Source organism: Phyllobates terribilis, unplaced genomic scaffold (genome assembly GCF_046119375.1).
Source record: "Phyllobates terribilis strain yellow unplaced genomic scaffold, ASM4611937v1 Scaffold_1__5_contigs__length_1240528914, whole genome shotgun sequence".
NCBI classification, from domain to species: domain Eukaryota; kingdom Metazoa; phylum Chordata; class Amphibia; order Anura; family Dendrobatidae; genus Phyllobates; species Phyllobates terribilis.
This window is the reverse complement of record NW_027362761.1, coordinates 830,559,998-830,574,452: the sequence shown is the minus strand read 5'-3', so window position 1 is coordinate 830,574,452 and position 14,455 is coordinate 830,559,998. Positions and strand designations below refer to the sequence as shown.

At 42.7% G+C, this 14,455-nt stretch overlaps 1 protein-coding gene across 1 annotated transcript in view; it reads left to right on the top strand.

Moving 5' to 3' along the window:
- Positions 1–14,455, top strand: part of LOC141153370 (ovochymase-2-like) — a 127,011-nt gene that overhangs the window by 13,991 nt on the left and 98,565 nt on the right. Inside the window, exons 2-3 of the mRNA XM_073638080.1 lie at positions 9,398–9,525; positions 9,724–9,817. Coding sequence (XP_073494181.1) covers positions 9,398–9,525; positions 9,724–9,817 — 222 coding nt within the window. The remainder of the gene's footprint in view (positions 1–9,397; positions 9,526–9,723; positions 9,818–14,455) is intronic.

Genomic DNA, 14,455 nt, shown 5'->3' with positions numbered 1-14,455 from the left:
CATAGCCTTAAACAGCTAGTGTCACCTAAAAATTGACTGAATTGTAGCAGATAGACATTGGCATAGGTGTGGCTTGTTATATGCAGCTGAAAGACATACAGTCATGGCTCAAAGTGTTTGCACCTTTGAAATTGTTCCAGAAAATTAAATATTTCTCCCAGAAAATTATTGCAGGTACACATTTTTTTGTTACACACATGTTTATTTCCTTTTTGTGTATTGAGACAACACAAAAAAAGAAAAAAAGGCAAATTGGACATAATTTCACACAAAAACCCAAAAATGCGGAGGAAAAATTTGTTGGCACCTTCCCAAAATTGTGGGTGAACAACTTTGTTTCAAGCATGTGATGGTCGTTCAAACTCACTTTGCGTTAAGTGACAGGTGTGGGCAATTTGAAAATCCCACTTGAAACCAGCTAAAAAGGGGAGACGTTGACTTAGTCTTTGCATTGTGTGTTTGTGTGTGCCAAACTAAGCATGGGGAGCAGAAAGTGGAGAACAGAGCTGTCTGAGGACTTGAGAACCAACATTGTTGAAAAATATCAACAATCTCAAGGTTATAGGTCCATCTCCAGAGATTTTGATGTTCCTTTGTCCACAGTGCGCACATAATCTAGAAGGTTAATACCCATGGCACTGTAGCTAATATCCCTGGACGTGAACGGCAGAGAAAAATTGATGAAATATTGCAATGCAGGATTGTCTAGATAGTGGATAAGCAGTCCCAATAAAGTTCCAAAGAAATTCGATCTTTCGTGCAGACTCAAGGTGCATCAGTCTCAGCGCGACCTATCCATCAACATTTGAATGAAATGAAATGCTATGGCAGAAAACCCAAGAGGACGCCACTGCTGACACAGAGACATAAAAAAGCTACACTGCAGTTTGCCAAAATGTACATGAGTAAGCCAAAATCCTTCTGGGAAAGCATCTTGTGGACAGATGAGACCAAGATAGAGCTTATTGGTAAAACACATCATTCTACTGTTTAAAGAAAATGGAATGAGGCCTGCAAAGAAAAGAACACAGTATCCACAGTCAAATATGGTGGAGGTTCAAAGATGTTTTGAGAATGTTTGCTGCCTCTGGCACTGGGTGCTTTGACTGTGTGCAACACTTCATGAAATCTGAAGAGTACCAAAGGATTTTGGGTTGCAATGTAGTGCCCAGTGTCAGAAAGCTGGGTTTGTGTCCTAGGTCATGGGTCTTCCAGCAGGACAATGACCCCAAACACACTTCAAGAATCAACCAGAAATGGATGGAAACAAAATGCTGAAGAGTTCTGAAGTGGCCAGCAAAGGGTCCACTGTTTGAAGCCACCCTTCAAATATGAGAGACCTGGAGCAGTTTGCAAAAGAAGAGTGGTCCTAAATTCCAGTTGAGAGGTACAGGTGTATAAGAAGCTTGTTGATGCGTATAGGAAGCGATTGATTGCAGTTATTTATTAAAAAGGGTGAGCAACCAAATATTAAGCTGAGGGTGCCAACAATTTTGTCCGGCCCATTTTTGGGAGTTTTGTGTGAAATTATGTCCAATTTGCCTTTTTTCTGTTTTTTTTGTTGTGTTGTTCCAATGGAAAGGAAATAAACATGTGTATAACAAAACATGTGGAATTGCAATAATTTTCTGGGAGAAATACTTCATTTTCTGGAATAATTTCAAGGGTGCCAACACTTTCGGCCATGACTGTTTTTATTAAAGGGTTTTTCCAGGAATGGGATAAAATGGAGTTCCTAATATAGTTCAAACTTTATCCCGTCCTAGTCATTTGTCAGGACGGGCTGCAGACTGAAGACATACAGTTCCTGAGATGTGTGTCTCAACTGACAAAAGCTGTATCATACCCCGTCAGTGGCTGATATGTGAAGAAATATGTTTAAACTCACTTTGTGCTCATCGAAGATAACCCCAGCTTCATCCTCCTCCGTCGGTCTGACAGCTTTAAAACATTGCACAAAGATTGACTGCACCGAACCGGAAAACAAATAAACATTGAGGAGGATAAAGCTGGAGATAATCCCCTTTTGACTCAGCAGAGAAGAGATATATTTCTTCACATATGACAACGGTGCTCCTGGCTGCTGACTGAAGTGTGTGTGATACAGCTCTTGTCAGTTATGACACAAGTCTTGGGAGCAGTATGTCTTCAGTCTGCAACCTATCCTACCAAGTGACTAAAATGGGCTGCAGTTTGAATTACGATATATCAGGGACTCCATATTATGTCATTCTCGGAGAAGCCCTTTAAAGTAGAAGAGTGCAGTAAATGTCACACCCAACATTCAGCAATATTTCATAGCCAAATTGTATGATATTGCTGACAATAACAGTACCTAGCACAAACTGATGAATCCATGTGAAATGTTGAATTGATACCTTAGAGTTAATTTGGCTCAGCATGTATTTACTAAAATGAGAGTAAAATTGAAAAAAAACTAATACCATGTAACTGTCATGAGCCACGTTCCAGCATTTTCTTCTAGGGCCACTGGTACAGCACTCCTTAGTGACTTGTAGTTTACAGTCTGTCCATAATTTCAAAGGTTAATAGATAATGGCTATCTTAAAACAGACCTTTATGACGTTGTATTTCTCCTTCAAATATTTCTTCTCTTTTCTTATCTTAAAAGTCTTGAAATTAAATACTTTGGACCTAAGTTCTCCCTTTACAATGCTGTTCTGATAAAAATGGAAGGGTCGAAATAATAACAGGTTTTCTAATCGATTACTATGAGCTATAGAAGTTGGCACAACATGCTGCTATCATGCAGGTCAATATATAGTAAAAACAAAGATATTATTCTCATCAGATAAAGCTACGACAAAATATAACAATTGCGGTACATCATTAGGGCATTCTGAAAAAATACATCATTTCAAATTAATTTAAAAATTAATTTAACAAATAAAAAAACGTTCTCCTACATTGCCAAATCAGGGAAATATAGTTTACCATCCCTATAACAATAATCCTATACTGTTGTCTTGCTGTATAATAAGCATCTACAGTGCGGAAAATAAGTATTTGATCTTAGGGGAACGTCAACTGTGAGAGACAGAATGTAAAAATAAAAAAAAGAAAATCACATTCTATTATTTTTAAATAATTACATTGCATTTTATTGCATAAAATAAGTATTTGATCACCTACCAACCAGCAAGAATACTGTTTCTCACAGACCTGTTAGTTTTTCTTTAAGAAGCCCTCCTACTCTACACTCATTACCTGTATTAATTGCACCTGTTTGAACTCATTACCTGTATAAAAACGCCTGTCCACACTCTCAATCAATCACACTCCAACCTCTCCACCATGGCCAAGACCAAAGAGCTGTCTAAGGACATAAAGGACAAAATTGTAGACCTGCACAAGGCTGGGATGGGCTACAGGACAATAGGCAAGCAGATTGTCAAGAAGGCAACAACTGTTGGAACAATTAGTAGAAAATGGAAGAAACACAAGATGACTGTCAATCTTCCTTGGTCTGGGGGCTCCATGCAAGACCTCGAGGGATAAGAATGATTCTGAGAAAGGTCAGGTCAGGAATCAGCCCAGAACTACACAGGAGGACCTGGTCAATGACCTGAAGAGAGCTAGGATCACAATTTCAAACATTACCATTAGTAACACACTACGGTGTCATGGATTAAAATCCTGCAGGGCATATAAGGTCCCACTGCTTATACCAGCACATGTCCAGGCCTGTTTGAAGTCCACCAATGACCACCTGGATGATCCACAGGTGGCATGGGAGAAGGTCATGTGGTCAGATGAGACCAAAATATAACTTTTTGGTATCAACTCCACTCGCCGTGTTTGGAAGAAGAAGAAGTGAACACTATATATATCAACACTATAAATTCATGCTCAAAACTTATAACTGCTCTCCATCTGGCTAAACAAGTCCACTTTACCACTCTCATCACATCTCTAGCCAACAATCCTAAACGACTCTTTGAAACCTTCCACTCCCTCCTGAGCCCTAAAGAACATACCCCCGTCACCAACCTAAGCGCTGATGATCTGGCCACTTATTTCCTACAAAAAATCAATCATATCCGTCAAGATATTTTTGCACAATCCCCTCAGAGTCTGAATCCTCTTCCCTCCCGCACCTCAAGTTCACTTTCCATCTTCGAGCCGGTCACAGAAGAAGTGACCAGACTCCTCGCTTCTTCTTGCCCTACAACCTGCAACAGTGACCCTATTCCCTCACATCTCCTTCAGTTCCTTTCCGCAGCTGTCACTACCCACATAACTAAAATATTTCACCTCTCTCTTTCTTCGGGTATCTTTCCCTTTTCATGCAAACATGCCATCATAACCCCTTTACTTAAAAAGCCATCTCTGGACCAGAACTGCACTGCTAACTACAGACCGGTCTCTAATCTTCCCTTCATCTCTAAACTACTGGAACGCTTGGTCAACTCCTATCTAATCCACTATCTCTCAGATAACTCTCTTCTCCACAATTTACAATCCGGTTTCCGCTCCTCACACTCTACTGAAACTGCCCTCACTAAAGTCTCTAATGATCTACTAACAGCTAAATCTAATGGTCACTACTCCCTGCTGTTTCTCCTGGATCTCTCTGCAATTTTTGACACTGTGGATCACCAGCTCCTCCTCACTATGCTCCGCTCTATAGGCCTCAAGGACACCGTGCTATCCTGGTTCTCCTCCTATCTCTCTGACCACTCCTTTCACGGTATGTTTTGCCGGCTCTTCTTCCTCTAATCTTCCCCTTACTATTGGAGTTCCACAAGGATCAGTCCTAGGTCCCCTCCTCTTCTCCTTGTATACTGATCCTATTGGACAAACCATCAGTCGATTTGGTTTCCAGTATCATCTTTATGCTGATGACACCCAACTATACACTTCTTCACCTGATATCACCCCCCTCTAATACAAAATACCGCTGTCTCTAACACCATGTCCTCCCTCTATCTGAAACTGAATCTCTCCAAAACTGAACTCCTTGTTCTTCCTCCCTCTACTAACCTACCTATACCTGACTTTGCAATTTCCTTGAGTGGTGCCACCATAACTCCCAAGCAGCAAGCTCGCTGTCTTGTAGTCATATTTGACACACAACTTTCCTTTATTCCCCATAAACAATCACTCACTCGCTCATGTCACCTGCACCTTAAAAACATTGCCAGAATCCGACCTTTTCTCACCTTTGACACTGCAAAAACTCTTACTGTCGCTCTTATTCACTCTCGTCTGGACTACTTCAACTCTCTTCTAATCGGTCTCCCTCTAAACAAACTCTCTCCTCTCCAATCCATTCTGAATGCAGCAGCCAGGGTCGTATTTCTATCAGGCCGCTTCACCAACGCCTCTACCCTGTGCCAATCATTGCACTAGTTACCCATTCACCACAGAATACAATACAAACTCATCTCTCTCACCCACAAAGCTCTCCACAGTTCTGCACCGCTCTATATCTCATCCCTCATTTCTGTTTATCACCCGTCCCGTGCCCTCCATTCTGCAACTGATCTAAGACTAACATCCTCCTTAATCTGAACCTCACACCTGTGTCTCCAAGACTTCTCTTGTTTCACGCCAGTTTTCTCGAATGCACTGCCCCAAACGATCCGACTAATATCTAGCCCCCATGTCTTCAAACGTGCTTTAAAAATACATCTGTTTAGACAAGTCTATCACCTCAACTCGCCAACCTAAAGGCCCCGTCACACTTAGCGACGCTGCAACGATACGACCTGTCAGGGATCGTTGCTGCGTCGCTATGTGGTCGCTGGTGAGCTGTCAAACAGGCAGGCTCACCAACGATCAGGGGAGCAGCGACATCGTGGAAAGAATCTTTCCACGATGTCCTGCTCCTGGTTACGAGCCTGCTGAAGCAGGAGCAGGCTGGTAACCATGGTAAACATCGGTTTACTAGGGGCACACGCGCACTTAGTAACCCGTTTATCATGGTTACCACTCTGCTACGGTGAGCGGTTACCGCTCACTTTAGCAGGCTCGTAACCATGATAAACAACGGGTTGCTAGGTGCGCGTGCGCCCCTAGTAACCCGATGTTTACCATGGTTACCAGCCTGATCGCTGCTCCCGCTGGTCACACACAGCGATGTGTGCTGACCAGCGGGAGGGCAACGACCAAAAAATGGTCCAGGACACTTTGCAGCGATCAGCAACCTCACAGCAGGGGCCTGATCGCTGCAAAGTGTCACACATAGCGACATCACTGGTGAGGTCGCTGTTGCGTCACCAAAACCATGACACAGCAGTGATCTCGCTAGCGATCTCGCTATGTGAGACGGGGGCTTAACTCTCCCCTGTTCCCTCCTAAATGTTAATCTTAATCTGTTCCTGACTATTTATCTGTCTCCACATCCTCCATGCACTAAATAGCACACGGTAACTGCTCTTAGACAGATACTGGCTGATGACCATGTTCTACCTATTGTGTCCCCATATTTCCATATAGATTGTAAGCTTGCGAGCAGGGCCCTCACTCCTCCTGTAACTGTTGAAATGTGGTACATTATATTGTTTATATTGTCTGTACATGTCCCTACTTAATTGTAAAGTGCTGCGGAATATGTTGGTGCTATATAAATAAAAATTATTATTATTATTATTAATAAGAAGGATGAGTACAACCACAAGAACACCATCCCATGGATCATCGTGAGGGAAACATCATACTTTGAGGGTGCTTTTCTGCAAAGGGGAAAGGGCGACTGCAACGTATTGAAGGGAGGATGGATGGGGTCATGTATCGTGAGATTTTGGCCAACAAGGTCCTGGAGTGGCCTAGCCAGTTTCCAGACCTGAACTCAATAGAAAATCTTTGGAGGGAGCTGAAACTCAATGTTATCCAGCGACAGCCCCGAAACCTGAAAGATCTGGAGAAGATCTGTATGGAGGAGTGGGCCAAAATGCCTGCTGCAGTGTGTGTAAACTTGGTCAAGAACTACAGGAAACCTCTGACCTCTGTAATTGCAAAAAAAGGTTTCTGTACCAAATATTAAGTTCTGTTTTTCTATTGTATCAAATACTTATTTCATAATAATAATAAAATGCAAATTGATTATTTAAACATCATACAATGTTATTTTCAGGATTTTTTTTTTAGATTCTGTCTCTCACAGTTGAAGTTTACCTATGATAAAAATTACAGACTTCTCCATTCTTTGTAGGTGGGAAAACTTGCAAAATCTTGGCCATGATGGAGAGGTTGGAGTGTGATTGATTGAGTGTGTGGACAGGTGTCTTTTATACAGGTAACGAGTTCAAACAGGTGCAATTAATACAGGTAATGAGTGTGGAGTAGGATGGCTTCTTAATGAAAAACAGGTCTTGAGAGACAGAATTCTTGCTGGTTGGTAGGTGATCAAATACTTATTTCATGCAATAAAATGCATTTTAATTATGTGAAAATCATACAATGTGATTTTCTGGATTATATTTTTAGATTCTCTCTCACACAGTTGAAGTGTACCCACGATAAAAATTACAGACTTCTCCATTCTTTGTAGGTGGGAAAACTTACAAAATCGGCAGTGTATCAAATACTTATTTTCCCCACTGTATTTCTATTGTAAAAAAACATTCATATAGTCAGGCTTTTGAGCATTTTTTAACCACTTCAGATTTTTAAAAAACAACAAGCAGTTAAAAGAAGTGAGTGGACCATTCTTCAAACATTTTTCTCTATGAAGAAGCTACATACTTTACAATAGAAGTAAATGAGAAGGGTAGAAGAAACACCTGGAAGGTGCCTGTGTGTCTTTTTGAGCATTTTATGCGTGTTTTTGTCTCAAATAATGCTATTTATTCATTGCTTAATGGATGTAAAAAACATGAGAAAATTGTTCCCAAAAATATTTTTAAAAAAATTGAGCAGATCCACTCCAATATATTCCTCAAAACTGCTTAAAATATGCTTGGAAAACTAATTTTTCAGTATTTCTTTTTTTGCTATTCATATGAGGAGTTTTCTGATTACCGTACTTTTTTTTTCCCTAAAATGGTTTTGAAAAGCACCTTCGGGGAAGAATTTGCGTGTCACTTCTTTGAAGTGGATACTAATGGAATCATCTCTCTAAACTGGAAAGTGCTAAAACATAAGACTACAAAATAAATGTAAAAAAACATCTTCCAAAAAAGCTTGAGAGAACACTTGAGGAAAAGAAAATCTCTTCCAAAAAAAGAGCAGTTTCCTCTTGAAAAACCCGTAGTTTTTATCCTTCAAAAAACCTTGAGTGGACATAGCCTGATAGTTTTCCAAATCCCCTGGCTTATTTGAAATAGCCATAAAATTAAATTACTATTTCCATATTAACTTGTAACAAACATACAGGATATTTTAATAATGCCACGTCTAGGACGTTCACATCAGTGACCACTTTTCCAGTTATAAATCTGTTGAAAAGTTTGAGTCTCTCTTAATTAAAAGGGCAGTCCACAACTTGGACAACCCCTTCTCAATTGCCATGTAAAATAAAAACATCCTGTACTCATCTCCAATGCCGGCGCTATTCCAGCAACATTGGCATGTAGTCTCCCAGGGTTTGCGTGACGTTATGTCACATGAGCTGCACAGCAAATTAGGGGCCACTAATGGATCACTTCACTGTAGCTTACTTTGGATGTAACTGACATCCAACTGCAGGGCTCACTTGACATAATAACGTTATGCGAGCCCTGGGAGATTCAGAGTCCATGTCACTGGAATGACAGCATGAAATTAAGCTTAAATAATTTAACTTGTCCCATAAAACAAAATAAAAAAAAATACTTGTGACCGCAAGTATGCAATTTGCATACATCCCGCCACATTTCAACTAGGGAGGCCGCACATGTCCAGTTGGCACATGACTGCATGTACACATACAGTGGGGGAAATAAGTATTTGATCCCTTGCTGTTTTTGTAAGTTTGCCCACTGACAAAGACATGAACAGTCTATAATTTTAAGGGTAGGTTAATTTTAACATTGAGAGATAGAATATTGTTTTGCATTTTGCAGTTAGAAATAAGTATTTGATCCCCTACAAACCATTATGAGTTCTGGCTCCTACAGACTAGTTAGATGCTCCTAATCAACTCTTTACCTGCATTAAAGACAGCTGTCTTACATAGTCACCTGTGTAAAAGACTCCTGTCCACAGACTCAATCAGTCAGACTCTAACCTCTACAACATGGGCAAGACCAAAGACTTTTGTGTCTCTTTTTCATTATTTCCAATTTCCTATATATTGACTATATTCACAATAGCTTTCCTTACAACAACCAGGTCAGGTAACAGTAGCTACTTCTTGTATAATTTGTATGTGATACATGGTAGTTTTTTGTACAGTATTTCTGCAAAGATTTGTCTATAGAAATAATTGAAAATAATTATATTTTCTCCAAAGTTTCAGCAGGTTGTAGTTCCATATATCATCTCTCCGGATCTTCAGGATCTGTTTCCAGTTTAAACTATCCATCAAATTATGAGAACAGTAAATCGTGTGCATGGGAGATCACAGTCCCTGATAATAAAGTAAGTGGTCCCAGGTCTACAATGGTGTAGCAGATGTTTCACAGTTAATCATCCTGTTTTTTACTGACCCTGATATTGTATCATACATATTTAAGTTACCAATTACGGTAACTCCAAAATGCAACCATCATGTTTAGACAAGCACAACAATTACTGATATGAAATAGCTGAATTTATTTTGCACACATCACTTTGCAGGTTGTCCATTTCTGGTTTGAGGAGTTCCATGTAGAAACCAGCACATTTTGTAGCGAAGATCATGTCACTATAGAAGATAACGTTGGGGTTTTGGGTATGTAGAGTGAACAATTATTTAAAAATGTTTTCTATGCCAGTTGTATTTGTCAAATTTCTTTTTAAAAAGTCCAAATATTGTATTTCTATGTATCTATGTACTGTGTATATTTAAAGGATAAAGAGCTCATTTTTAACATAGTTCTAAATCCCCCACTTACCTTTACAAACAAAGAAAGATACCTTATAAAATTGTCTCTGCCTGCAGCCACCACTAGGGGCTTTCTAAAGACAGATTAGAGGGGTTGTCACTAGTGTTGAGCGATACCTTCCGATATCGGGAAATATCGGATCGGATTGGATCGGACCGATACCGAAAAAGTATCGGATATCGCCGATTCCGATACCGGAAACCAATGCAAGTCAATGGGACAGAAATATCGGAATGAAAATAAACCCTTTCTTTCCTTGTAGGTTAATTCTACATGAAGGAAAACAACTAAGAATAATGTAGAATGTATTGGGGGAGGTGGGGGAGACAATAAAGGCATAGAGGTTTAGCCAAATCAAATGGAATAGCAGGAATTAATATTTTTTTTTAAGACGTTCTGAGTTACGGAAATATTGACTATGTTAAGTATTTTTATATTTTGTCAGATATTTATGTTTCACTACTTCCATGCTCTTCACCTTCTTTTTTACTTCTCCCACACTTTCTCCTTCATCATCCTCAGCAGCTTTTTCATCCACTTCTTCTTCACCTTCTTCATCTTCTTCTTCTTCACCTTCTTCGTAATATTCTTTTTTTTTACATTCTTCATATTCTACTTCTTCATCTTCTTCATCTTCTTCTTCTTCATCATATTCTTATTTGTGGCAGGCATTCCTGTAGTTGTTATCTATAAAAGGTTGGACATTACACCTTTCGTTCTGCCCGTCACAAAAGATTTACAACAGGATTTGTCCGCGTTCAGTTTGGCCTGCAGCAGCAGGTCTTTTCCAGGGGCACCACGAGGAGGAACGGACTCACCCCCATACACTGCTTAGTCATCTTCTGCTTATAATTTAGATATTATCTTTTGCTCTGATTTTTAGTCTTATGCTTAATGTTCTTCCGCTTTTTGTTCTGCAGCTTCTTGTATTTCTGCTTCTTGGTTTTCTGTCTCTTGTTCTTCTGTATCTTGGTGCTTGTCTTCTCTTCTTTGTCCTCTTGGTCAACTTCTTCAGGGTCATCTTCTTGGTCTTCTTCGGGGTGGTCTTCAGGGTCGTCGTCTTCGGGGGTCCTCGTCTTCGGGGTCCTCGTCTTCTTCGGGTTGGTCTTCTGGGTCCTCGTCTTCGGGGTCCTCGTCTTCTTCGGGGTGGTCTTCAGGGTCCTCGTCTTCTTCAGGGTGGTCTTCAGGGTCCTCGTCTTCTTCGGGGTGGTCTTCAGGGTCCTCGTCTTCAGGGTTCTCGTCTTCGGGGTCCTCGTCTTCTTAGGGTTGGTCTTGAGGGTCCTCGTCTTCAGGGTCCTCGTCAGGGAGATCTAGAGTGATTACCAAGAACCATTTCAAAAAGCTTGAACTTGGAAATGTAGCAGAAGGTACAAGAAAGCTGAGGAACTACCGAGGACCAGCTGACGGTACTGGAACCCGGATGGGTAGCAGAAGGTACAAGAGCCAATGGAACTGCCGAAGACCAGCTGACGGTACTGGAACTCGGTTACTAAGCAGGAGGTACCTGTGCCAGAAAGCACTACCAAGGACCAGCAGACGTTGGTGGAACTTGGATACCGAGAAGGAGGCACCTAATCCAAAGGCACTGCCGAGAACCAGCTGACGGTACTGGAACCCGGATGGGTAGTAGAAGGTACAAGAGCAAATGGAACTACCGAGGACCAGCTGACGGTACTGGAACCCGGATGGGTAGCAGAAGGTACAAGAGCCAATGGAACTGCCGAAGACCAGCTGACGGTACTGGAACTCGGTTACTAAGCAGGAGGTACCTGTGCCAGAAAGCACTACCAAGGACCAGCAGACGTTGGTGGAACTTGGATACCGAGAAGGAGGCACCTAATCCAAAGGCACTGCCGAGAACCAGCTGACGGTACTGGAACCCGGATGGGTAGCAGAAGGTACCCATGTAAAAAAAAGTTCAAGGCCGCGAGCCGGCCGTAGTTACCAAAACCCACAGTCCTACAGGGGGTGCTTGTCCTATTGGCACTATGGAACCAGCCTTCATTGCCAGATCCCGCAGCCCACATAGGAGTCACCTAAACTGCAGGCACCATAGAGTCGGCTAACCCGACCGCAACACGACAGGACAACGCATTGGAGGCAAAGTGACGTTGACACTACCCGGAAACAGCTGGCGTGCTGGAACCAGGCTGGGCAGGAGGGAGTACCCGTGCCAAAGTCACTGCCGAGAACCAGCTGACGGTACTGGAACCTGGATGGGTAGTAGAAGGTACAAGAGCAAATGGAACTACCGAGAACCAGCTGGCGGTGCTGGAACCCAGGGTAAATACTAAAAACAGAGTGGAGCCAGAGGTGTAATTGGAGCAAGTTTTAAATCCGTAGTACAGTGGATGTGGACAAAGCAGGAGAATTTGCCGGACACACAGCTGGGGATCAGCTGACGTTACTGAACCCCAATAACACTGGAGCAAGCGTTGACTGTGCAGACGGAACTTCTGAGCAGCAACTAGCGGTATTGGAGCCCAGGGTAAATACTAAAAACAGAGGAGCCAGAGGTGTATTTGGAGGAGGTTTTAAATCCGTAGTACAGTGGATGTGGACAAAGCAGGAGAATTTGCCGGACACACAGCTGGGGATCAGCTGACGTTACTGAACCCCAATAACACTGGAGCAAGCGTTGACTGTGCAGACGGCACTTCTGAGCAGCAACTAGGGGTATTGGAGCCCAGGGTAAATACTAAAAACAGAGGAGCCAGAGGTGTATTTGGAGGAGGTTTTAAATCCATAGTACAGTGGATGTGGACAAAGCAGGAGAATTTGCCGGACACACAGCTGGGGATCAGCTGACGTTACTGAACCCCAATAACACTGGAGCAAGCGTTGACTGTGCAGACGGCACTTCTGAGCAGCAACTAGCGGTATTGGAGCCCAGGGTAAATACTAAAAACAGAGGAGCCAGAGGTGTATTTGGAGGAGGTTTTAAATCCGTAGTACAGTGGATGTGGACAAAGCAGGAGAATTTGCCGGACACACAGCTGGGGATCAGCTGACGTTACTGAACCCCAATAACACTGGAGCAAGCATTGACTGTGCAGACGGCACTTCTGAGCAGCAACTAGCGGTATTGGAGCCCAGGGTAAATACTAAAAACAGAGGAGCCAGAGGTGTATTTGGAGGAGGTTTTAAATCCGTAGTACAGTGGATGTGGACAAAGCAGGAGAATTTGCCGGACACACAGCTGGGGATCAGCTGACGTTACTGAACCCCAATAACACGGCAGCAAGTGTTGACTGTGCAGACGGCACTTCCAAGCGCCAACTGGCGGTGTTGGAGCTCAGGGATAATACTGAAAACAGAGGAGCCAGAGGTGTAATTGGAGAAACTTTAAAATCTGTAGTAGTGAGAATGTGGACAGAGCAGGAGAAATTGCCGTCCGCACAGCAGGGGAACAGCTGACGTTACTGAACCCCAATAACACGGCAGCAAGTGTTGACTGTGCAGACGGCACTTCCGAGCGCCAACTGGCGGTGTTGGAGCTCAGGGATAATACTGAAAACAGAGGAGCCAGAGGTGTAATTGGAGCAACTTTAAAATCTGTAGTAGTGAGAATGTGGACAGAGCAGGAGAAATTGCCGTCCGCACAGCAGGGGAACAGCTGACGTTACTGAACCCCAATAACACGGCAGCAAGTGTTGACTGTGCAGACGGCACTTCCGAGCGCCAACTGGCGGTGTTGGAGCTCAGGGATAATACTGAAAACAGAGGAGCCAGAGGTGTAATTGGAGCAACTTTAAAATCTGTAGTAGTGAGAATGTGGACAGAGCAGGAGAAATTGCCGTCCGCACAGCAGGGGAACAGCTGACGTTACTGAACCCCAATAACATGGCAGCAAGTGTTGACTGTGCAGACGGCACTTCCGAGCGCCAACTGGCGGTGTTGGAGCTCAGGGATAATACTGAAAACAGAGGAGCCAGAGGTGTAATTGGAGCAACTTTAAAATCTGTAGTAGTGAGAATGTGGACAGAGCAGGAGAAATTGCCGTCCGCACAGCAGGGGAACAGCTGACGTTACTGAACCCCAATAACACGGCAGCAAGTGTTGACTGTGCAGACGGCACTTCCAAGCGCCAACTGGCGGTGTTGGAGCTCAGGGATTACAGTTCAGGTGGTAGAAACATGAACACAACAGGAGACCTGGATACTGTTGCCAACCAATTATTTATTCTGGAAGAGGACAGGCAAATTCATGAGAGATCCAGACCTTGTTCATTTTGAGAAAAGTAAGCCGGTCAACGTTATCGGAGGATAGTCGCATGCGACGGTCTGTTAGTACACCACCTGCGGCACTAAAGACGCGTTCCGATAATACACTAGCAGCAGGGCAAGCTAGCACCTCCAATGCATACTGACTAAGCTCTGGCCATGTATCCAGCTTACAGACCCAAAACTTGAAGGGAGAAGAGCCGTCTGGGAGTACACTAAGAGGGCAAGACATGTAGTCTGTCACCATCTGACAGAAACGTT